This window comes from Dendrobates tinctorius, unplaced genomic scaffold, assembly GCF_039654945.1.
Source record: "Dendrobates tinctorius isolate UK_male_01 unplaced genomic scaffold, ASM3965494v1 ptg000103l, whole genome shotgun sequence".
Lineage (NCBI taxonomy): Eukaryota > Metazoa > Chordata > Amphibia > Anura > Dendrobatidae > Dendrobates > Dendrobates tinctorius.
Window position 1 is genome coordinate 38513590 of NW_027361771.1, and position 22941 is coordinate 38536530.

At 50.1% G+C, this 22941-nt stretch overlaps 1 protein-coding gene across 1 annotated transcript in view; it reads left to right on the plus strand.

Annotated features, from left to right (window-relative positions):
* The window catches only part of RAD9A (RAD9 checkpoint clamp component A), a 65653-nt gene that overhangs the window by 24471 nt on the left and 18241 nt on the right, over nucleotides 1-22941 (plus strand). The window contains exons 7-9 of the mRNA XM_073588253.1: nucleotides 3977-4083; nucleotides 4176-4240; nucleotides 5231-5329. Coding sequence (XP_073444354.1) covers nucleotides 3977-4083; nucleotides 4176-4240; nucleotides 5231-5329 — 271 coding nt within the window. The remainder of the gene's footprint in view (nucleotides 1-3976; nucleotides 4084-4175; nucleotides 4241-5230; nucleotides 5330-22941) is intronic.

A 22941-nucleotide genomic window follows, 5' to 3' on the forward strand; every position in this document is an offset into this window, starting at 1 on the left:
TGGACTTGTAGCCTTGAGATTGCTCATGCTTCCTCACAATTTGGTTTCTCAAGTCCTCAGACAGTTCTTTGGTCTTCTTTCTTTTCTCCATGCTCAATGTGGTACACACAGGACAGAGGTTGAGTCAACTTTAATCCATGTCAACTGGCTGCAGTCTGCAAGTGTGATTTAGTTATTGCCAACACCTGTTAGGTGCCACAGGTAAGTTACAGGTGCTGTTAATTACACAAATTAGAGAAGCATCACATGATTTTTCGAACAGTGCCAATACTTTTGTCCACCCTCTTTTTTATGTTTGGTGTGGAATTATATCCAGTTTGGCATTAGGACAATTCTTTTTGTGTTTTTTCATTTAAGACAAATTAAATGAAGATAATAACAAAGAATTTGTGTTTGCAATAATTTTCAGGAAGAAACTCAGTATTATCTGGCAAAATTGCAGGGGTGTCAATACTTTTGGCCACAACTGTATATAAGCGTTTCCAGTGTCCTAATAGGAGTAGGATGCTGAAGGATCGTAATGTATCCCAAGGTGGGTGGCCTTGGGATGAAGGCTTGCTTATGTGCTGATCAGCAGAGCTGATCTTTCGTTCCAATGTGTCAGGGTGATGCTTTCAGGTGATTGATGAGACGGGTGGGATCAATCATCTACAAATCCACCCAGGGGTGTGTTTAAGAACGCCATGGTAAAGTGTATATGAGTGTGTGTGTGAAGGACCTGTGATGAGGTCATTGCCATGTGACCCGGTGGGCTAGGGGCCAACGAGGTGCTGCAGCGCAACGGGGTCATTGTCCCTGTACCAGAGTGCGAAAGGACCCAAGGATTTTATTCCAACCTGTTCGCAGTCCCCAAGAAGGACGGAACAGTAAGGCCGGTTCTGGACCTAAAGCTCCTGAACAGGTTCATCAGGGTTAGGCGCTTTCGCATGGAATCTCTCCGGTCGGTCATATCGTCCATGGAGCACGGAGAATATTTGGCCTCGATCGATGTCCAGGATGCCTACCTGCACATCCCGATTTTTCCCCCGCATCAAAGGTTCCTTCGGTTTGCAATCGATGGTCGGCATTTCCAATTTGTGGCCCTACCTTTCGGGTTGGCCACGGCCCCCAGGATATTCACGAACGTGATGGCTGTCGTCATGGCCATTCTACATTCTCGGGGCATAGTGGTTTTGCCGTACTTAGACGACCTCTTAGTAAAGGGGCCGTCCTTTCGGGCATGCGAGGAGTGTGTCAGCATCACACTGGAGACCCTATCTCGCCTAGGATGGTTGGTCAACGGGAAGAAGTCATCCCTTACCCCAGCTCAGAGGATCTCATTCCTAGGGATGATTTTCGACACTTCCCGAGGGTTGGTAATTCTCCCTCAGGACAAGGCTCGGGCGCTCCGGCAGTGTTCAACAACCGGGCCCTCTCACTATCCGGTTCGGGATGAGGGTTCTAGAGAGGATGGTGGCGGCGATGGAAGCAATTCCGTTTGCTCAATTTCATCTCCGTCCCCTGCAGCATGCTCTCTTAGCGGCTTGGGACAGGAGTCCATTCTCCCTCGATCATCAGTGCAGGTTGTCCTCTCAGGTTCGACGGGCACTTCAATGGTGGACGCGCGACTCCTCTCTTCGTCAGGGGAAGCCCTTTCCCCCAGATCAATGGTTGGTGATCACGACCGATGCGAGTCTTTTCGGTTGGGGGGCAATCTTCCGCCATCACACGGCCCAGGGGCAATGGTCGCCTCAGGAGGCTCGTCTCCCGATCAACCTGTTGGAGATTCGAGCGGTGCGGTTGGCACTGCAGCATTTTCAGCACTTGCTAGCAGGGCGCCCAGTCCGGGTTCAGTCAGACAACGCCACGGCAGTGGCGTACGTGAATCACCAGGGAGGCACGCGCAGCAGGGCAACCATGCGCGAGATAGAGCATGTACTCCGTTGGGCCGAGAGGCACCACTCGGTAATCTCAGCAGTTCACATACCAGGCGCGGAAAATTGGGCAGCAGATTTCCTAAGCCGGCAAGGCGTCGCGGCCGGGGAATGGTCCCTTCACCCCGAGGTCTTCCAGCAGATTTGCCAACGGTGGGGGACTCCAGACGTGGATCTGATGGCTTCCAGGGAGAACGCCAAAGTGGGCACGTTTGTCGCTCGGTCTCAGGACCCGCGAGCAATCGCAGTGGATGCGTTGGTCCTACCATGGAACCAGTTTCGGCTCCCATACCTGTTTCCCCCACTGCCACTTCTCCCGAGGGTCATCAGAAAGATCAAGACAGAGGGGGTCCCGGCAATTCTGCTTGCCCCAGACTGGCCCCGTCGAGTATGGTACGCGGATCTAGTGCAGCTCCTCGCAGACGTGCCTTGGCGTCTACCGGAACGGCCAGACTTACTGTCTCAGGGGCCGATCTTCCACCCGAACTTAGGGGCCCTGGCTTTGACGGCATGGCCCTTGAATCTTGGATTCTGACCCAGGCGGGGTTTGGGCGTGAAGTGGTTGCTACAATGGTTAGCGCCCGGAAGCCGGCCTCGGCGAGAATTTATCATAACACTTGGAAAGTTTTCTTTCATTGGTGTCGAGAACACGGGGTTGCGCCATTATCCTTTTCGGTCCCCAACATCCTGGCTTTTCTGCAGTCCGGCCTAGACGCAGGGTTGGCGCCGAGTTCCCTTAGGAGGCAGATATCGGCCTTGTCGGTACTTTTTCAGCGAAAGATCGCTACCAATATGCAGGTCAAGACGTTCATTCAAGGGGTCTCTCATTTAGTTCCCCCCCTATAGAGCACCCATAGACGCCTGGGACCTTAACCTGGTCCTTAGTGTCCTACAGGAAGCCCCGTTTGAACCGTTACAGGAAATTTCATTGTCATATCTCTCCAGGAAGGTTGTATTCTTGGTAGCCATAACTTTCATTAGGCGGGTCTCGGAGTTGGGAGCATTATCTTGCAGAGCTCCTTTTCTGACTTTTTTTAAGGATAAAGTAGTCCTTAGACCACCGCCGCCTTTTCTGCCGAAGGTCGTGTCCTCTTTCCATATTAATGAGGACATTGTTCTGCCTTCGTTTTGTCCAGCACCAGTACACAGAGTGGAAAGGACGCTCCACTCTTTAGATCTGGTAAGAGCTCTCAGGAGGTACGTGTCAAGGACAGCACCTTTTCGCCAGACGGATTCGTTGTTTGTGATTCCCGAAGGGCGCAGGAAGGGGCTCGCAGCCTCACGGTCGACCATAGCCAGATGGATTCGCCTAACAATTCAGGAGGCTTACCGTATTAGAGGCGCACCGATTCCAACAGGGATAGGGGCGCACTCTACTCGGGCAGTGGGCGCCTCTTGGGCGCTTCGGCACCAGGCTTCGGCAGAGCAGTTATGCAAAGCAGCAACCTGGTCCAGCCTGCACACTTTTTGTAAGCATTACAATGTGCATACTCAGGCCTTGTCGGATGCGAGCCTGGGTAGAAAAATTCTCCAAGCAGCAGTGGCACACCCTTAGACAGGAGGGCATGCGGCTAGGATCGGTGAGTTGTCCTCCCACCCAGGGACTGCTTTAGGACGTCCCACAGTCTCTGTCCCCCAATGAGACGAAGGAGAAACATGGATTTTTGTGAGTACTCACCCTACAATCCTTTTCTCCGAGACGCTCATTGGGGGACACAGCACCCACCCTGATAGCCAGTTGGCTCTTGTTTATTTGATTAGTATAATTCCTTGTTTAATGTAGGGTGGTCCTTTTTCAGACTTATGATTTTCTGCATTAAGGCTAATTTATTGTTATGTTCTCCTACTGCTTTTGCACTAAACTGGTTTCTGCCCGCTATCGGGGCGAGGGTGTAAGCGCCGGAGGAGGAGCTAACTTGTTTTTTGTATACCTAGTGTCAGCCTCCAGACAGTAGCATACACCCACAGTCTGTGTGTCCCCCAATGAGCGTCTTGGAGAAAAGGATTTTACGGTGAGTACTCACAAAAATCCATGTATCTAATATATTCCCTATTTTTTCTAGATCCTAGTAAAGCAATGTTGACTGAACTATCCCTGAGTCGGGAAGAATTCCTGGCTTATCAGCTGCAGGACCAGAGAGAGATTACCTTTTGTCTACGTGAATTTAGGGTGAGGAATAGTTCTTTTTACACCCAAGCAAATTTACATTTTGCGTTATGATTTTATTTAATTTTTTATTTTTTTTATTTTTCCTCCTCCAGGGTCTTCTGGCCTTTGCAGAGTCCTCCTGCCTACCAATCTCAATACATTTTGATAGTGCCGGCTGGTGAGTCCCCGGACATTGTACTGGTATACTTTTATGTTCCGCTTTATTCATCACTACCGGTGACTGATTACTTGGGGGTAATTAATGTTATGTTACAGATAAGGTACTTTATAGTTTAGGGTGGGAATTAAAAACAGATTAAACGTCTTAGTGTTTGACGTGTAAAGGTTAATAAGTTTAATTTCTTTAGTTGGTATCAGTTTAGAGGAAATCTGTGATTAACAATCTTACTCTTGTTTTATTTGTGCCTTGCACATGTAGAAAACCTGTAGGGTTTTATCATCTTGATAACTCCTTGTGCTACGCTCTTTTAGGTCATTTGGATGTCTTAGGCCTGTTTCACACATCAGTTTTTCAGGTCAGTTGAAATCCGCCAAAATGGCGGAAAACGGATCCGTGGCTGACGAAACACCAACGGGAGCCACCGGACCGTTGGTGCTCTGGGATCCGCCGATATTGTAATGTTAAAGGAACCGCGCCTGAGAAAAATAATACCGGTGATGTCGCGGTATCCGGGAGCTGGCATCTGCATGTCGCGGTATCCGGGATCGAGAATGTGCATCTTGCGGGACCTGGGAGCGGGCAAGTGGATATCGCGGGACCTGGGAGCGGGCAAGTGGATATCGCGGTCGAGAGAGAGAGAATGAATATCTTCTGCCGGTATTTAGGGGTAAATCTGGAAAAGCCAAAATGCGGATCCGACGTTGAAAAAAACGTTGCAGTGTCCATTAAGTGATGTCAGCGGACGCCAAAATTTTGGCGGATCCGCAAAATATCGGATCCAACGGATGACCATCCGTCAAGATCCGCCGATAATGCAAGTCTATGGGGGGAAAAAACGGATCCGCCAAAGAAAATGGCGGATCCGTTTTTTTTTTTGCAAATCGGCGGATCTTGACTGATGCTGACAAACTGATGTGTGAAACAGGCCTTAGAAGTGAAGCCCACCCCTTACCCATTGCAGCTGATTTCTCTTCTTTCTTCTTCTAGCCCAGTTGTATTCAGTGTTGATGATGCTGTTCTCGAGGCCCATTTTGTTCTTGCCACTCTTTCAGATGCAGTTCAAGCCTCTCAGTCCCAGAACCACAGGTATTTTATTGGTACAATACTATATATGCAGCTCTTTACATTTATCTTGTGTATCTTTATCAAAATGGATGCTTTTAAATATTCAGCAAAATGAAGTTGGCACAACCCCCTCCCTGCAGTAAATGGCACGGTGATGACCTTATGATTATGACATTGCTTGGTACCGTAGCTCAGTCTGTTGGGGCTGAGCTTTAGTGCATGGCTCAGCCATGCTCATAGGGACATCACTGTAGCTGATCTTGGTGATCATGTTGTAGGCAATTGCATGATCTTGGTGAATGATGGGCAATGTCACAGAGAAGGTGCATTGGATCAAATATAATTTTTTATTAAATACGCAAATAAAATTATAACATACCCAGGAAAATAAAGTCAATAAATGTTCTTGATTGGGCAGATGACACTTGTACTCAGTATAACCCAGCACCACAACAGTAACGTAATACACATATACACAATATAACTAAGGGTTTTTACATAACTAAAACCAAATGAGGTGCAGAAAATACAGAAGTCATAGCACCAAAATAAGAGGAGCCGACAATGTGGCCTCCAGAGAAACCACTGTTTAAAGGCAATTCTTACCCTTCACCTCAGGAAGAAGAATTGGGGAAAAAAAGGAGATCTCAAATTGGGTATAGGTGGCCTCAACAATTACCCGTAAGTGGCACCTAGATTACTGATAAGCTGCGTCCCATGGACCAGAGTTAAAAAACAAGAACAGCAGAACTCTTGCCACTTTGATCAGCACCCAGTGTATCAAGAGGGAGTAAACTGGAAAGGCTTAACCGCTTCATGACAGCCAATACGTCTTTTTACTGACCTGAGATATAAGAGAATATCATCCCTATACAGGTGACAATCCAGCAGCTGATAGCTGTACACTATATCTGACAACTTGCTGTATCACAAATGATCGGTGTTGGCACCATCCAGATCTGTTTAACCCCATAGTTGCTGCTGTCAAAAGTGACTACATCTAATAAATGGTTAATAGATTGTGGAGGCTTCTGCTTTAATCTAATTGACACACCGAGATCATGATTGTGTGGTCCTGATGTTTACCATAGCAGTTCATGTCCAAATAGCGGTCTTAGAGTCTCCCGGCTATAGCGGTCAGTTCAGAAGTTAGCGACATTTAGGTGGTAAACAAACACTTTTTCATTCCGGCTATACCACTTTGCATTAATTCCTGAAAATCACCTGAAGGGTTAATAAACTACCTGACAGCAGTTTTCAATATGTTGAGGGGTGCTGTTTTTAAAATGGTATCACATTTGGGGTCTTCCAATATATATAGGACCCCCAATGTCACTTCAAACCTGGATAGGTCCTCATAAAATTAATTTTGTAAATTTCCTTGAAAAAATGAAAAATTTCTGCTACATTATTAAACCTCCTAAAAGGCTAATAAAATAAATTAGCGTTTTAAAAATGGTGCTAATGTAAAGCAGGCATAAGGGAAATGTTATGTATTAATATTTTTGTGTGATATGACTATCTGGATTAAAGGGATAATCATTCAACGTTTGAAAATTGCAATTTTTTTACATTTACTCTGTCGCCTTATTGGGGGACACAGAACCGTGGGTGTTATGCTGCTGTCCACTAGGAGGCGACACTATGCATAATCTGAAAAAGATTAACTTTGGCTCCTCCTCTGCAGTATACACCCCTGGACGGCGTCAGCCTTCTCCAGATTTTGCTTAGTGTCGCAAGGAGGCACACCTAAAGAGTTTTTACTCCGTTTTTTTCCTTGATTTTTTTTTCAACGGATTACAGATGAAGAAAAACGGGTCCCCAGCGAGACTCCCGGCATGGCTCCCTCCTCGGTCCCCTATTAAGAGGTACCCGGTTGAGGTCGAGACGGCTATTCCCCATGTCGCTCCTTCCCCAGTCCCTCGGGTACTGGCTCGAAGTCGAGACCCCCCCCCCTCCTTCCCCAGTTCCCTTGGGCTCTGGGTTGAGGTCGAGGATAGGATGAAGCCCCCTGACGGTGACAGCAGCACCCTCCCTAATCCCCCTCTGGGGGCATTAGGTTGAGACACCGCAGGTAGGGCCTGTATCAGGCACCATTCGGCCACTTACAAGTCCAGGGACCCCAGCCCAGCTGCGGGCTCCTGCTGGGACCGGGGGAGGTGCAGGCAGGCATGGCACTTGTCAGAGACAGGGCTCCCTGCGCCCCTGTCTCTGTGGCAGCACCAGCTGCATAGCGCCTCAAAGGGACCCCCCACAGGGCCTAGTTTGCGCTCATAACCCCACCGCTAGCCTGCCGTTCAATCCGGGGGGGTCTGGTTTGAATCCGACCCCCCCCCCCCCGACCACCGCGCCGGAGCCCTTCTGGGCATGAGGTATCAAATTTAGGCCGCGGCTTCGGCCTAGCCGAAGTCGCCGCCCTATTCCCGCCCCCTGGCCCGCCCCCCGGATGACGAAAATGACACACTGCAGTGTCATAGAAGGGGCGGATCGAGGCAGGAAGGGCGTGCTTTTACATAGCTCAGCGCGCCCTTTTCAGCTCTCCGCCCCCTTCCCCCTCCACCTCAGAATCCCGGTGGCCATCTTGCTGCAGCAGGAAACATAGCCGACAGCCATACAACAGTCTCCGGGTGGGGGCACAGGACTGTGATTTGTCGGCGCTGGACTTAAGGGCACACTGGTGGGGTAAGATCACAGCTGGGTTCTCTTTACTCAGCTGTGCATTCATATTACCTATAAGTTCTCCCCTTTGCATAGCCCCTGTAGGACCCCTGCTAGCCAGCCTCTGTGCATGATGCCGGGCTCAAGGAAGAAAACCAGGCAAGAGCATTCTGCACAGCCTGCAAGACCACTCCCCAGGGGCAGCACGGACCCACACTGCCGGGACTGTGTCCAAAACACTGGGTCAGAACCAACGCTTCTGCGTCTTCTTCCATACCGGAATGGGCTACTCAGATGTTGCAGTCTATAACACAGTCCATACATAGCCTGACCTCTACACTACTGCAGGCTTTGCAGGGTCATGTCTCGGCTATGAACGTTACCTAGGCCACCGGCCGTTCTAGGCCGAGCGTGACTGCATTCGTCAGGTGGCGGCCGCTAAGCAGCTTGAGCCTTGGCCGGAACCCAAATGGGAGACCAGCCCGCGCTAGCAGGTCCGGGGTCATGCGTTTAAATCTCGGGGACATGCCACTTCCGACAGTCTCAGACGTAAGCTGACCCACAGGTCGCATTCATCTGCGTCCTCACATAGCACTCGGTCGTCCCCCTCCAGGGATAGACACTGTGGCTCCAGGTCACCTAGTCCGTCCCCTGACAGAGACAGACAGTGCGGATCTCCGCAACGATTTCCGACCACAGACTCGGAAGGCATATGTGACTCTAACCCAGACAACGAAACAGAGAATTATCTCGTCTCTTGTCCCCCTAGCAATACTGCAATAGTTGAGGATATCGTCTCTTCCATCCTTCGGGTGCTGGACATTTCAGATCCAACCCCGGAAGCACCAGAACACAAGATTTCCTTTGAAAGTGTTCAGAAACCATCGAAGGTCTTCCCTAATCACCCGGAATTTCAAAAAATCCTTTCTAAGCATTTTTTGCAGCCTGAGAAAAAATTCGCCAATTGCAAGTATTTGGAAGCAAATTACCCCTTTCCACAGAAAGACACCAAGGATTGGACAGATTCGCCTGAAGTGGACCCTCCAGTCTCTAGGCTGGCAGCACAAACGCTTCTCTCGCTGCCGGACAGTTCAAACCTCAAGGACACAGCAGACAGACAAGTCGAACGCATGGCTCGTTCAATCTTTGAAGCGGCAGGTGCCTCTTTGGCTCCCGCATTTGCTTCAGTTTGGGCAGCCAAGGCCATCATGGCTTGGGCTGATCTATTGCAAAAGGGCCTTCAAGCTTCAAATCCTCAGCTGGCGGACCAGGCGGTGCAAATTGCAGTGGTGGCAGATTACATGGTCCATGCAGCGTTGGACTCTGCAAGAGGAATAGCGGGAATAGCATCAAACGCCATCACAATCCGGCGTATTCTCTGGCTAAGAGAATGGAAAGCGGACGCGGCCTCAAAAAAGTCCCTAACAAATCTCCCGTACTTCAGTGGCCGTCTTTTCGGTGGAAAGCTGGATACAATGATATCCAATGCTACGGGGGCAAAAGTACTTCCCCAACTAAGACCAAAACGCACGTTTAAAAGGCGTAATCAATCTCGTTTCCGATCCTTTCGGAATTCTTCAGGCTGGTCCGTCTCACGCCCAGCACAAAACCGTAATCGTTCCCCCCCGCAGGGACAACACACATGCGGCACAGAGGCCGGACAGGAACTGGCAATCAAAGACAAGCCAGGCAAAACCTAAAGGAGGAAAACCTCAGACTTTTCCCTCATCCTGACTCATGCCCTCTGGAAGACACCCCACTTGTAGGCGGACGACTGCTACTCTTTCAGCAGGTCTGGCTGCCTATTACAGAAGACAAGTGGGTCACGGAAATAGTGTCTTCAGGATACAAAATCGAGTTTACTACCAGCCCACCGCACAGGTTTTTTCCCTCTGTCCCTCCAAAATCCCCGCTCAAAGCTCAGGCCTTCCGTCAAGCGGTTTCTTCCCTCCTGCGAGCAGGAGTCATACTGCCAGTCCCAGCAGAAGAGCGCTTCCGAGGGTTCTACTCCAACCTGTTCGTGGTGCCCAAGAAGGGAGGCAGCGTCTGACCCATACTAGACCTCAAGCAACTCAACAAGTATGTTCGAGTTCGTCACTTCCGCATGGATTCCCTCCGGTCAATCGTTGCGTCTATGGCAAAAAGGAGAATATCTTGCCTCCATAGACATACAGGACGCATACCTGCATATACCGATTGCTCCCGCCCATCAGAGGTTTCTCAGATTCGCAATCAACCAAGACCATTACCAGTTTGTGGCCCTCCCGTTCGGTCTCGCCACGGCTCCCAGAACATTTACAAAGGTCATGGCAGCTACCATGGACGTTCTGCACTCCAGAGGCATAGTAGTCGTTCCATACCTGGACGACCTTCTCATCAAGGCCCCCACCCTCAAGGACTGCGAGGTCAACGTCTCGATCACGATCGACACTCTGACGCGCCTGAGATGGTTAGTCAATTTACAGAAGTCCTCGACTACCCCGAGTCAGTCTCTGACCTTCCTGGGGATGCTATTCGACACCTCCAAGGGTCTGGTGATCCTCCCCAGGGACAAGGCACTGGCTCTCTGTCTGGGAGTTCACACACTCCTCCGCAAGTCCCCCAGATCTCTCCGGTATGCCATGAGAGTACTTGGCAGGATGGCAGCAGCAATGGAGGCGGTACCATTTGCCCAGTTTCACCTCAGACCCCTTCAACTGGCCATCCTCAAGTCCTGGGACAGGAATCCGTTCTCCCTCGACAGGGAGTTCCGGTTATCAGCAAACACCAGGAGGTCCCTGCACTGGTGGCTCAAGCCAACCTCGCTTGCAAGGGGAAAATCCTTTCTCTCCGGTCAATGGAAGGTTTTGACCACCTACGCAAGCCTTATGGGTTGGGGCGCGGTGCACCTACATCAGAGCGCAAGGCAGGTGGTCACCAAGGGAATCGACCATGCCCATCAACATCCTGGGAATTCGGGCCATCTTCCTGGCGTTGAAAGCCTTCCATCACTTGCTGGCAGACTCTCATATCAGAGTACAGTCACACAATGCCACGGCAGTGGCATGCGTGAACCATCAAGGCGGCACCCGCAGCATCCAGGCGATGACCGAAGTAACGCGTATCCTACAATGGGCGGAGGCTGCAAGGTCGGTACTCTCCGCGGTCCACATTCCGGGTGTGGACAACTGGGAAGCCGACTATCTCAGCCGACAAGGAATGGACTCGGGGGAATGGTCTCTCCATCCCGAAGTCTTCTGTCAGATCTGTCATCGTTGGGGGACCCCGGACGTGGATCTGATGGCATCCCATCTCAAGGCCAAGGTTCCCAATTTCATAGCCAGGACGCGCGATCCGCGGTCGCTCGGAGCAGATGTCCTGGTTCAGGACTAGACCCAGTTCCAGCTTCCCTCCCCCTGATCTCCAGAGTCCTGAGGAAGATCAAACAAGAGGGTGTTCCCACCATTCTGATCGCTCCAGACTGGCCCAGGCGTACATGGTACGCCGACGTCGTGCAACTCACAGCAGACGCCCCCTGGCGTCTCCCCACACGTCCCGACCTCCTGTCACAAGGCCCGTTCTTCCACCAGAACTCAGGGGCTCTCAATTTGACGGCGTGGCCATTGAGACCTGGGTTTTGACCCAAGCAGGTTTTTCACCGGACCTTGTTAAAACCATGATCAGGGCTCGAAAGCCAACTCCAGCCAGGATTTACTATCGTACCTGGAAGATTTTCTTCACATGGTGCGACTCTCGTGGGCAGATTCCACTTCCCTATTCTCTTCCAAAGGTCCTCGGTTTCCTTCAGTCAGACCTGGACGCCGGGCTATCCCTGGGCTCGCTGAAGAGCCAGGTGTCAGTGCTCTCAGTGCTCTTTCAGAGGCGTATTGCTAACAACAAGCCGCAAGTGAAGACTTTTCTCCAAGGGGTTTCCCGATTGGTTCCCCCCTACAAACGTCCGTTGGAGACGTGGGATCTCAACCTGGTCTTGACAGCACTACAGTCACCTCCTTTTGAACCCCTTAGGGTGGTCTCACTCCGCTTTCTATCACAGAAAGTGGTTTTTCCTGGTGGCAATCACCTCGCTACGCAGGGCGTCTGAACTTTCAGCTCTTTTCCTGCAGACAACCCTTCCTGGTTTTTCACCAGGACAAGATGGTTCTCCGTACAGTACCATCCTTCCTTCCAAAGGTCGTGTCCAGCTTCCACCTCAATGAGGAAATATCACTACTGTCTCTTTGCCCGGCTCCCGTTCATAGGGTAGAGAAGGCTCTGCATCCGCTTGACCTTGTCAGGGCATTGCGTATTTACGTGTCTAGGACAGCTCCCTTCTGGAAGTCTGATTCACTTTTCCTTCTTCCAGAAGGCGTTCGCAAGGGCCTACCGGCTTCCAAAGCCACCCTTGCTAAGTGGATCAAGTCCACCATTCAAGAGGCTTACCGCCTCAACAATTCTCCCCTTCCGGCCGGTATCACGGCACACTCTACGCGGGCGGTAGGGGCCTCTTGGGCCATTCGGCATCAAGCCTCAGCACATCAAGTGTGTAAGGCAGCCACTTGGACTAGCCTGCACACATTTACAAAACACTACAGAGTGCATACCCACTCCTCAGCGGATGCGAGTCTGGGTAGACGGGTCCTGCAGGCGGCAGTAACCCAAGTCTAGAGGACTGTCAGCACAATATTCGTCCACTGCTTCCCACCCAGGGACTGCTTTGGGACGTCCCACGGTTCTGTGTCCCCCAATAAGGCGACAGAGTAAAGGAGATTTTTGTGTACTCACCGTAAAATCTCTTTCTCTTAGCCTTTAATTGGGGGACACAGCTCCTACCCTGTTGCCCTTGCGGGCCGTTGTTACGGTTGGGTTCTCATATTGTTGTTTGAGCCTGTTTATAGTAGCCTTTTTTTACAGGCATGGTTATGTTTCTGGTATATTCCTCCTAATGCTTTTGCACAAAACTGGAGAAGGCTGACGCCGTCCAGGGGTGTATACTGCAGAGGAGGAGCCAAAGTTAATCTTTTTCAGATTATGCATAGTGTCGCCTCCTAGTGGACAGCAGCATAACACCCACGGTTCTGTGTCCCCCAATTAAATGCTAAGAGAAAGAGATTTTATGGTGAGTACACAAAAATCTCCTTTTTGTCAAATTTCTGAAACTTTATAAATAAACACAAAACTTATCGACCTAAGTTTACCATTATCATAATTTATAATGTGCCATGAAAAAACAAAAAATCAATGGGATTTGTTGAAGCGTTCCAGAGTTATCACCACATAAAGTGACATTGGTCAGAATTTAAAAAATTGGCTCCGTCACTAAGGGGTTAAAAGGGTATTCCCATCTCATAGACCCTATCCCAATATGTAGTAGGTGTAATAATAATATTAGCAAATATCTCCAATTAGAAATATATAGTTTCTTTCTCGCTTCATTGGGGGACACAGGTTACCATGGGTGTATGCTGCTGTCGCTAGTAGGCTGACACTATGCAAATAAGAAAAAGTTAGCTCCTCCCCAGCAGTATACATCTACCGACAGGCACAAATTACCTCAGTTTTTTGCTTAGTGTCTGAAGGAGGCAGACCTGGGTCTAACACCAGATCCGCAGTGTTTTTTCCTTACAGGTTTTGTGTGTGTTTTATTAATCATTTCACCTTTATTTTTCAGATACAGCTCGTCTGGTAACAGGGTGCAGATTTCTCACCCTGTTTTCCCACATTTAAGCGACCGAGAGAGCAGTGTGGTTTCACCCACATCGCCCACTCTCAGACCCGCTGGCAGGACTTTGTCCCCTGTTGGGGTGTTTTAGGGCGACTCTCGGTGGCCAGTTCTTGCCTTATCCCCTCCTCACCCCTCTCCTCGGAGAGGGCTGAGAGGAAGATGGCGGTCACCGGTGGTGGCCTTCCCTCTTATTCCTAAGGGGTGACGCCGTCTGGTAGTATGTGTCCACCCCCTCCCCCGCAGCACCCACCGGCATACTCCTGCAGCTCCTGCTTCTTCCTCTACTCAGGACTCAGTTTCAAATTCCGCGTCATTTTTTCCTCATAGCGTGCGCTGTCCGGCATTTTGCAGGCTTCTTCCTCCGGCCTGTTCTCCGTTCAGGCCATGCCCCCTCCAGCATTCTCCCTCTCAACGGCCTCCTGTCCCCTGCTCGGGCACGCCTCCTCGCCAATCGGCGCCTTTATTTCATTTCCAGCACCGGGCATGCCCCCTGCCTATTCGCAGGTCCCGACATGGTCACGCCCCCACAGGCGTGCCAGCCTATCGGGACGCCGCTTTCAGTTTCTTCGGCCGGGCACGCCCCCTTCTTTTTCGGCGCACTCGGCCTGACTGGCCAATTACAGGGGGTCCCTATGGCTACTTTCACACTTGCTTTGTTTTGCAGCGCATTTTTCCCGCAAAAAAATGCATGGAAAAAACGCATACAAATGCTGCTTTTTTTTTTCAAGCATTTTTATGAGCATGCATGAAAAAAACGCAGCGTTTCTATGCGTTCGTATGCGTTTTTAGTGCGTTTTTACCGCGTTTGCGGTTTTTTCCAACATTAGTTGGCCCCTCACACTAACCCAAACCATGACTTTACTAACCCTTAACCAAACCATACCCTAACCCTTAACCAAACCATACCTTAACCCTAACCCTTAACCAAACCATACTAACCCTAACCCTTAACCAAACCCTACTAACCCTAACCCAAACCCCTAATTTCCATTGTCTAACCAATGGTCAACAAAAAAACGCATGCGCAAAAAACCGCATACATGAGCATGCCAATGCGCACATATGCGCACCCATAGACTTATAATGGGTGTCTTGCTGTAAAAAAAACGCATTGCGCGCGCATGTGTTTTTTTGAGGCAAGTCGGATGCCCAAAAAATGCAACAGGATGCATTTTGTGCGCCCGAGCGCACACCACAAAAAAAACGCATGCGCGTAAAAACGCATACAAACGCATGTGTATGCGCACATAAGCGCATCCCATGCAAAATATAGGAAAAAAAAGCGCATGCGTTTTTTAGCGCTAAAATACAGCGCAAAAAAACGCAAGTGTGAAACCAGCCTTAGCCGATAACCTGCCCACCGTTCATCGTGTCTCATGTCTCAGAGTGCACAGCCTCCATCTTGAACTCCTGCAGCGTCTTCTCTCACTCGGGGGACTCAGATACCTGCCTCCTGATCAGAGTTCCTGCGCTACTGCTGCTGCATCGCTGGGTGTCTGGTAGGCTCTGCTTTCCTCTCTCCTGGCCATCCGTTAGCTCCACTCAGCAGTATCGCCTCTATAGCGTCCTGCTGCAGTCTTCACATAGGCTCTACCTATGCCCAACCCTGCAGGGGCCTCTGGCTATATCCCTACTGTAGTTCACTACGCTTGTGCCCGCTGTAATAGAAAGTGGGCTTCAGGCCAGCCGCCCCCTTTCTGCCCATCCTGAAGTCCTTCCACCATGTCTGTGCCTCAGGACACTCTAACGCCCGGGATGAGAGCACTCCCCCACTTCCGGAGTGTGCTGTTGCTATGTCCCAGTCGGTTTCAGGTCTGACCGTTGCCATGTCTCAGTCAGTTTCAGACCTCACCAAAATATCACAGTCCCTGGTACAGGTCCTGCAACGTATGACGCGCATCTCTACCGCCATTAGTGCTCCGAACACCTGACCACGACCTTCCCAAGGACAGATCACGAGAAAGGACTAGGAAGAGGACTCTGTCTAGCTCCTCCTCAGATTCAACAGCACCAAGGGTGCCCCTCTCTGCCCGTTCCCACTCCTCGGAGGCGGATGTCGGGTCAGATGTAGCCTCTCTGTCAGAGTCTGACTTTGATGCAGATAACACCTCTAGAACGCAGGACATGGTAGATAGCCTTATTTCGGCTATCGTTCAAACGCTCAAAATAAAAGAGGAAAATGCTACTGCTCAAGACCAAACCGTTTCATTCAAACGGGTAAAACGTCCTTCCAAGCTTTTTCCCAATCACAGCGAGTTTGAGATCACTACCTCTAGACACTGGGAAAACCCCGGGAAACAGTTCCCGGGAAGAAAACGTCTGGACATCCTTTACCCCTTTAGTCCTGACCTTGTCAGCAAATGATCAGAATCTCCTAAGGTGGACCCGCCGGTTTCATGCTTAGCTTCTCACACAGTACTGTCCATTCCCGATGCGGCATCCCTCAATGACGCTACGGACAGACAGATTGAGGCTCTAGCCAAATCAGCCTTTGAGGCGTCAGGCGCTTCATTTTGCCCTAACTGTCTCCTCATGGGTGGTGAAAGCTATATCTGCCTGCGCCAAGATACTTCGTCAAGGCATTGTGACGGCAGCTCCCACAGAGGAGCTAGCAGATTTGGCAGACCAAATTGCCAATGCTGGTAAATACTTGTTGAATTCCTCCCTGGATGCTGCTGCTTGCTCAGCAAGAGCAAACAGCAACATTATTGCTATTCGCCACATCCTTTGGTTGAAGGCGTGGAACGCAGATCCGTCTTCCAATAAATCTCTCACTGGCCTACCTTTCCAGGGTGCCAGGCTCTTTGGGGCCAAGCTAGACCAGATCATTTTGGATGCCACCGGAGGCAAAAGTACTTCTCTGCCCCAATCCAGGCCAAGACGCCCCTTCAACAGAAAGGGCCCTCAGCCTTTTCGGCCCTTTCGGCCTTTCTCTTCCTCAGCAGATCCTCTCAACAGGACCGCTCCTTCAAACCTGTCCCTCGCTGGAGGTCTAGGAGCCGCCCCTCTAAGCCCTCCGGTTCTCGCGGCCACAGATTTTCCACTAAATGACTGGTCACCCCCACCTGAGAATCTTTCCAGGGGGGGAGGCAGGCTTCTTCTTTTCAAGGAAACTTGGTTGGCGGCGGTCAACGACGCCTGGGTCAGGGAGATTGGCACATCAGGGAACAAAATAGAATTTTCTTCACCCCCCAAAAGGACGTTTCTTCCTCTCTCACGCCCCAGGGCTTTACCAGGCTGTCTCTTCCCTCCTAAACTTAGGAGTAATTGTACCTGTTCCTTGGCACGAACAGTTTTCCGGGTTTTACTCAAACCTGTTCGTAGTCCCAAAAAAAGGACGGTTCCCTTCGCCTGATCTTGGACCTCAAACAGTTGAGCCTTCGGGTTCGCCACTTTCGAATGGAGTCCTTGCGCTCGGTGATCGCCTCCATGGAGCAGGGGGAATACCTTTGCTCTGTGGACATTCAAGACGCTTATTTGCATGTTCCTGTTTGTGTGCAGCATCAGAGGTTCCTCAGGTTTGCCATACAGGAGTGCCATTACCAGTTCACGGCTCTCCCATTTGGTCTGGCGTCCGCCCCCAGGGTGTTCACGAAGATCATGGCGGCGGTCATGGCCATCCTTCGTTCAAAGGGGATTCTTATAATTCCTTATCTCGACGATCTCCTGATCATGGGTCCATCTTGCTGAAACTGTGATCACAGCCTCCAGATCACTCTGGACACGCTGCGTCGTCTCGGCTGGATAATCAACAAAGAGAGGTAGACCCTGATCCCAACTCAGTGTCTCGTATTCCTGGGCATGGAATTCGACACCAGCCAAGCTCGAGTCTTCCTTTCAAAGAAAAAATTTTCGGCCCTCCGACAGGGGATCAAAGCCCTAAAGCTCCCAGTCTCTCTTCCCATTCGGCTCTGCATGAGAGTCCTAGGGAAGATGATTGCCTCCTTGGAAGCAGTGCCGTATGCCCAGTTCCACTCCCGCCCTCTCCAGCTGGCCCTCCTGTCTGCTTTGGACAAGATAACAATCCTCCTGGACTGTCCAGTGCTTCTGCCTCTCAAGGCGAGGCAATCCCTAACCTGGTGAACGCTTCCCACCTCGGTCCTAGGTGGGACATCCTTCTCATTCGATGGCAGGTCATCACCACCGATGCCAGTCTCCTGGGATGCTCAGGAAGCTCTCCTCCCCATCAATCTCTTGGAGATTAGGGCAATCCTTCTAGCCCTCATCCGCTGGCAGTCCATTCTCGTGGGGAAGCCGGTCTGCATCCAGTCGGGCAACGCCACGGCTGTGGCGTACATAAATAACCAAGGTGGACCTCGCAGCAAGCAGATCATGCTGGAGGCGGCAAAGATTCTGCTTTTGGTGGAAAGCCATGTTCCCGCCATATCAGCCGTCCACATTCCAGGGGTGGACAACTAGGAAGCCGATTTCCTGAGCCGTCAGGGGCTTGTGTCAGACGAGTGGTCTCTCAACCCTGCCGTCTTCCACCAAATTTGTCTGAGGTGGGGCGTTCCGAATGTCGACCTCATGGCGTTTCGAACAAACCACAAGGTTCCCCGGTACGTAGCCAGGTCTCAGGATCCGATGGCCATCAGTTGCAACGCTCTTGTGATCCCGTGGTCCCAGTTTCGCATGGCTTATCTGTTCCCACATCTTCCCCTGATCCCAAGAATCGTAAAAAAGATAAAGGCAGAAGGGGTCCCTGTTCTGTTAGTAGCTTCAGATTGGCCACGGAGGGCCTGGTATGCGGAGCTAGTGAACATGCTCCCGGACGTCTTCCAGACCTTCTATCGCATGGGCCCCTCTTTCCCCGAATTCTCGGTCTCTGAATTTAATGGCATGGCCGTTGAGGCCGCCGTCCTGAGGGACGCAGGTTTTTCCCACAAGGTCATCCAGACCATGATTAAGGCAAAGAAGCCAACGTCATCACGCATCTATCGCAGATTTTGGAAAGCCTTCTTTCGGTGGTGTGAGGTCAACAGTTTGTTTACTATGACCTTTTCTCTTCCCTCCGTTCTGGGTTTTCTGCAGACAGGTCTCGACTCCGGCCTTTCACTCAGTACCTTAAAGGGTCAGGTGTCCGCTCTGGATATCTTCTTTCAATGGTATCTGGCTTTTCTTCCCCAGGTGAAGACCTTTCTTCAGGGCGTCGCTCACATAGCGCCTCCTTACCAGTCTCCGGTCGACCCATGGGATTTGAATCTTGTTTTGGGCGCCCTCCAGCGTGCGCCTTTCGAGCCGATTCAGGATATTTATTTTTCCCTCCTTTCGTGGAAGGTCGCCTTCCTGGTCGCCATCACCTCTATTTGGAGGGTCTCAGAGTTGGCAGCATTGTCCTGCCGTTCCCCTTTCCTAATTTTGCACCAGGATAAGGTAGTCCTCAGGCCGGTTCCTTCCTTTCTACCAAAGGTAGTCTCCACCTTTCACATCAATGAGGACATCGTCCTCCCCTCTCTGTGTCCCTCTCCAGCTCGTCCCTTGGAGAGATCCCTTCACAAGTTGGACTTAGTCGGGGCAATTCGAATCTACCTTGCTAGGACTGCTCCCTTCCGTCAGTCCGATTCCTTGTTTGTTGTCTCTGAAAGTCGTCAGAAAGGGTTTCCAGCCTCCAAATCCACCATTGCTTGTTGGATTTATTCAGTGGTTTTGGAGGCATAACGCGTCCAGGACAAACAGCCTCCTCCGGGGGTGAGAGCTCACTCTACCCGGGCTGTGGGAGCTTCCTGGGCCGTTCCTCACCAGGCTTTGGCCTTGCAAGTTTGCAAGGCTGCTACCTGGTCGTCCCTCCATAGCTTTGTGAGATTTTAGAAGGTAGATACTCACGCCTCTGCTGATGCAGGCTTGGGTAGGAAGATACTGCAGGCGGCTTCTCCCACAGGCCGACCTAAGTTCCCTTCTCTCAGCCTTTTTTCCCACCCTTGGGACTGCTTTTGGACGTCCCATGGTAACCTATGTTCCCCAATGAAGCGAGAAAGAGGGATTTTTGTTACTTACCGTAAAATCTCTTTCTTGGAGCCTTCCTTGGGGGACACAGCACCCTGCCTTAATTTGTACCGTTTGGCCAATGTGCCGTTGTTTGGGTTGGTACATAGGTCGAGTTCTTACGGTTGAGTTCTTATTGTAGCTCCTTATACTGCTTTTGCACCAACTGAGGTAATTTGTGCCTGTCGGTAGGTGTATACTGCTGGGGAGGCGCTAACTTTTTCTTATTTGCATAGTGTCAGCCTCCTAACGACAGCAGCATACACCCATTGTAACCTGTGTCCCCCAATGAAGGCTCCAAGAAAGAGATTTTACGATAAGTACCAAAAATCCCTCTTTTTGTGATGTCTTTCTCATGTGCAGGACCTTAGGTATCCATGGTTATTATGACAACTAGCTAAATAACTCACTAGATCAGTGGTCGTAACCATAGATGCCTAAGGTCCTACAATGCCTGCACATGAGGAAAGAGACATCAGAAAAATGATACCACATTTCTAATTGGAGGTATTTGCTGCTGCTATTATTATTACACCTACTATATATTGGGATAGGATCTTGGAGATGGAAATGCCACCTTAAACTCCTGTTGAAAATTAGCACTGACAATTTCAATAAGTGGTGCCTAATGTATCTAGATTTGTTAAAACTACCTAACGGTGCTAGTCAAACTGGGTGAAATATCCCACCAGGGCATGTGTTTTAAGTGTTAGAAGAAAGGGTGGGTGGATATTCGTTTAAGCTTGTTTTAAAATCATCGTTCTCAGTAGCATAGTGTGCCAGTAAGGGTATGTTCACAATGGGCGTTTTTGGTGCGTTTTTTAATGCTAATTTTTCACCTGCGGGAGGGCGGGAATGTCACGATGGGGGCAGGCTTTGCAGTGTGGAGAATCTTTCCCCCCCCATGTGCTCGCCCACCTATCCACTCTCTCTTTCCCCATGTGCTGACTTCTCCCGTCTGTGCTCTCTTCTTTGCTTTTTAAAGGGGTTTTCCCACGAGCGAAAGTTCATTTTAAAAATTGTCTGTGTCTGACCGTGTACAGAACATACCACAGCTCCTGGTCAGGGGAGGCAGCAAAAGACAATACTGACATTACAGCAGGCGATCGCAGAGGATACATTTTGTGAGGTAAAATATTGTTTAAAAACAGTCAGTGAAATATTTTACCTCACAAAATGAATCCTCTGAGATCCCCTGCTGTAATGTCAGTATTGTCTTTTGCTTCCTCCCCTGCCCAGGAGATGTAGTATGCTCCGTACACGGTCAGACATAGACAATTTTTAAAATGAACTTTCGTTCGTGAGAAAACCCCTTTAGGCTGTGTGCCCACATAGCGATTTTTAAGCGTTTTTGCCGCGATTTTCGGCGCGAAAACGTTTAAAAATCGTGTACAGAACGCCCCCCATGCATTCCTATGGCATTCCGCACATGCTGTGCTAATGCTGCGCTTTTTTCCGCGGCGGAATCGCATCGCGGAAAAAATCGCAGCATGATCATTCTTTTGTGTGGAATCGCAAAGAACTGCCGCGATTCCGCACCCATAGGAATGCATGAGAATCGCTTACTTCCCGCATGTGGCTATGCCCACCATGCGGGAAGTTAAGCGTCTCATGTGCGGTTGGTACCCACGGTGTGGAGGAGAGGAGACTGTCCTCCAGGCCCTGGGTACCATACCCCTGTAAAAAAAAGAATAAAAAATAAAAAATCGGGGTATATTTACCTTCCGGCGTCCCGCGCTGCATTCCCGGCCTAAGCGTTCCCAGTAATGCCTTGCGGCAAGGTCCTGTGATGACGTGGTCTCGCGTGACTCTAGCGGTCTCACGAGATCGCTATAGCAACGCGAGACTACGTCATCACAGGTCTCGCAAGGCATTACTGGGAACGCTGTGGCCCGGGAATGCATCGCGGGACGCCGGAAGGTAAATATACCCCGATTTTTTTTATTATTTTTAGCATTTTAACATCCTATCTTTTACTATTGATGCCACATAGGCAGCCTCAATAGTAAAAACCTGGTCACACTTGTCAAACACTATGTTTGACGAGTGTGACCAACCTGTCAATCACTTTCCAAGCGATGCTTCAAATCGCTTGGAAAGTGCTTGAATATCGCACTCGAAAATCGCGGCAAAATCGCGATCATAATCGCGGTGAAATCGCGCGGAAAAAAACGCGCGATTTCTGGAAAGGAGTCCGGTTTTTGGTGTGCGTTTTAACACGCACCGTGGGCACATAGCCTTAATGTGACCAGCTTCCTCTGCCTGTAGACACGTCGCGCATCTACCGCCGGGATCATCCGAATGATTTACTGCACCTGCTCGGAATTCGCACAGGCGCAGTAAATCAGACAGCCGCCATCTTTGTGCAGACAGCGGCCGTCACATTAAAACTGTGCATGCGCTCCTCCTGTACAAAGATGGCGGCGGTCAGTGAATCATTTGGCTGATCCCGGCGGCGGCGTGTTCGCAACGGTACTTCGCTGGTGGTACCGCCCCAAGAGGCTGTGTGAGTGTGTTGCGTACGGCGTATAGTGTGTGTGTGGTGCGACGGTGTTCCGCTGGTGGTACCGCGCAATAGGTTACCAGCAGCAGTTTTCATACTGAGACACCCATTACTTGGGTGTTCCAATATGGCGGTCGGTGAACTTCCTCCTCTTGGAATTCTGAGATACGGTGACATCTGGATAGAACAGAAAATGAAAACATTACAAGGCAATTATATATATGGATTGTTCTATGTGCATAGAAGTGTGATTGGCTTACTTAACCAAGATATTAAATGATTGTCATTTGGCTTGCATGTAGCCGACTAGCGGCCATTTAAAGGGAATTTAAGGACTCGACAAAGAGGCATATAAAGCCACAGGGATCACTCAAAGATGCATAAAATAGTTAATCTTTATTGACATCCTCACAGAGAGGAGGGTTATACAGAGTTTATGAATATGGGGCTTACATGGCAGCAGGTTTACTAGTCCTGAAGTGATAATCTCCTGCTCATTAAAACCGTGATCTTTATTAAAACTACAACAAGCAGCCCAGTAAGTGACATATCGCTGGAATCAGGATCTATGTCTTTATATTATGCTTCTCTCGGATGGGGTAGTAAAAACTTGGTGACCTATTTTCTTTGCAGTTGGGAAGGGTAAATGCAGTTCAAGTTGTTTATTAAGTCCTGAAGGTGATATGGGTATGACCTAAGGTTTGTTCTGTCTCCATCTGCCGCTCCCTCTTGTCATTCGCCCCATCCTCCCTGATCTCCCCCATTCCATTCACATAAACGTCTACGGAG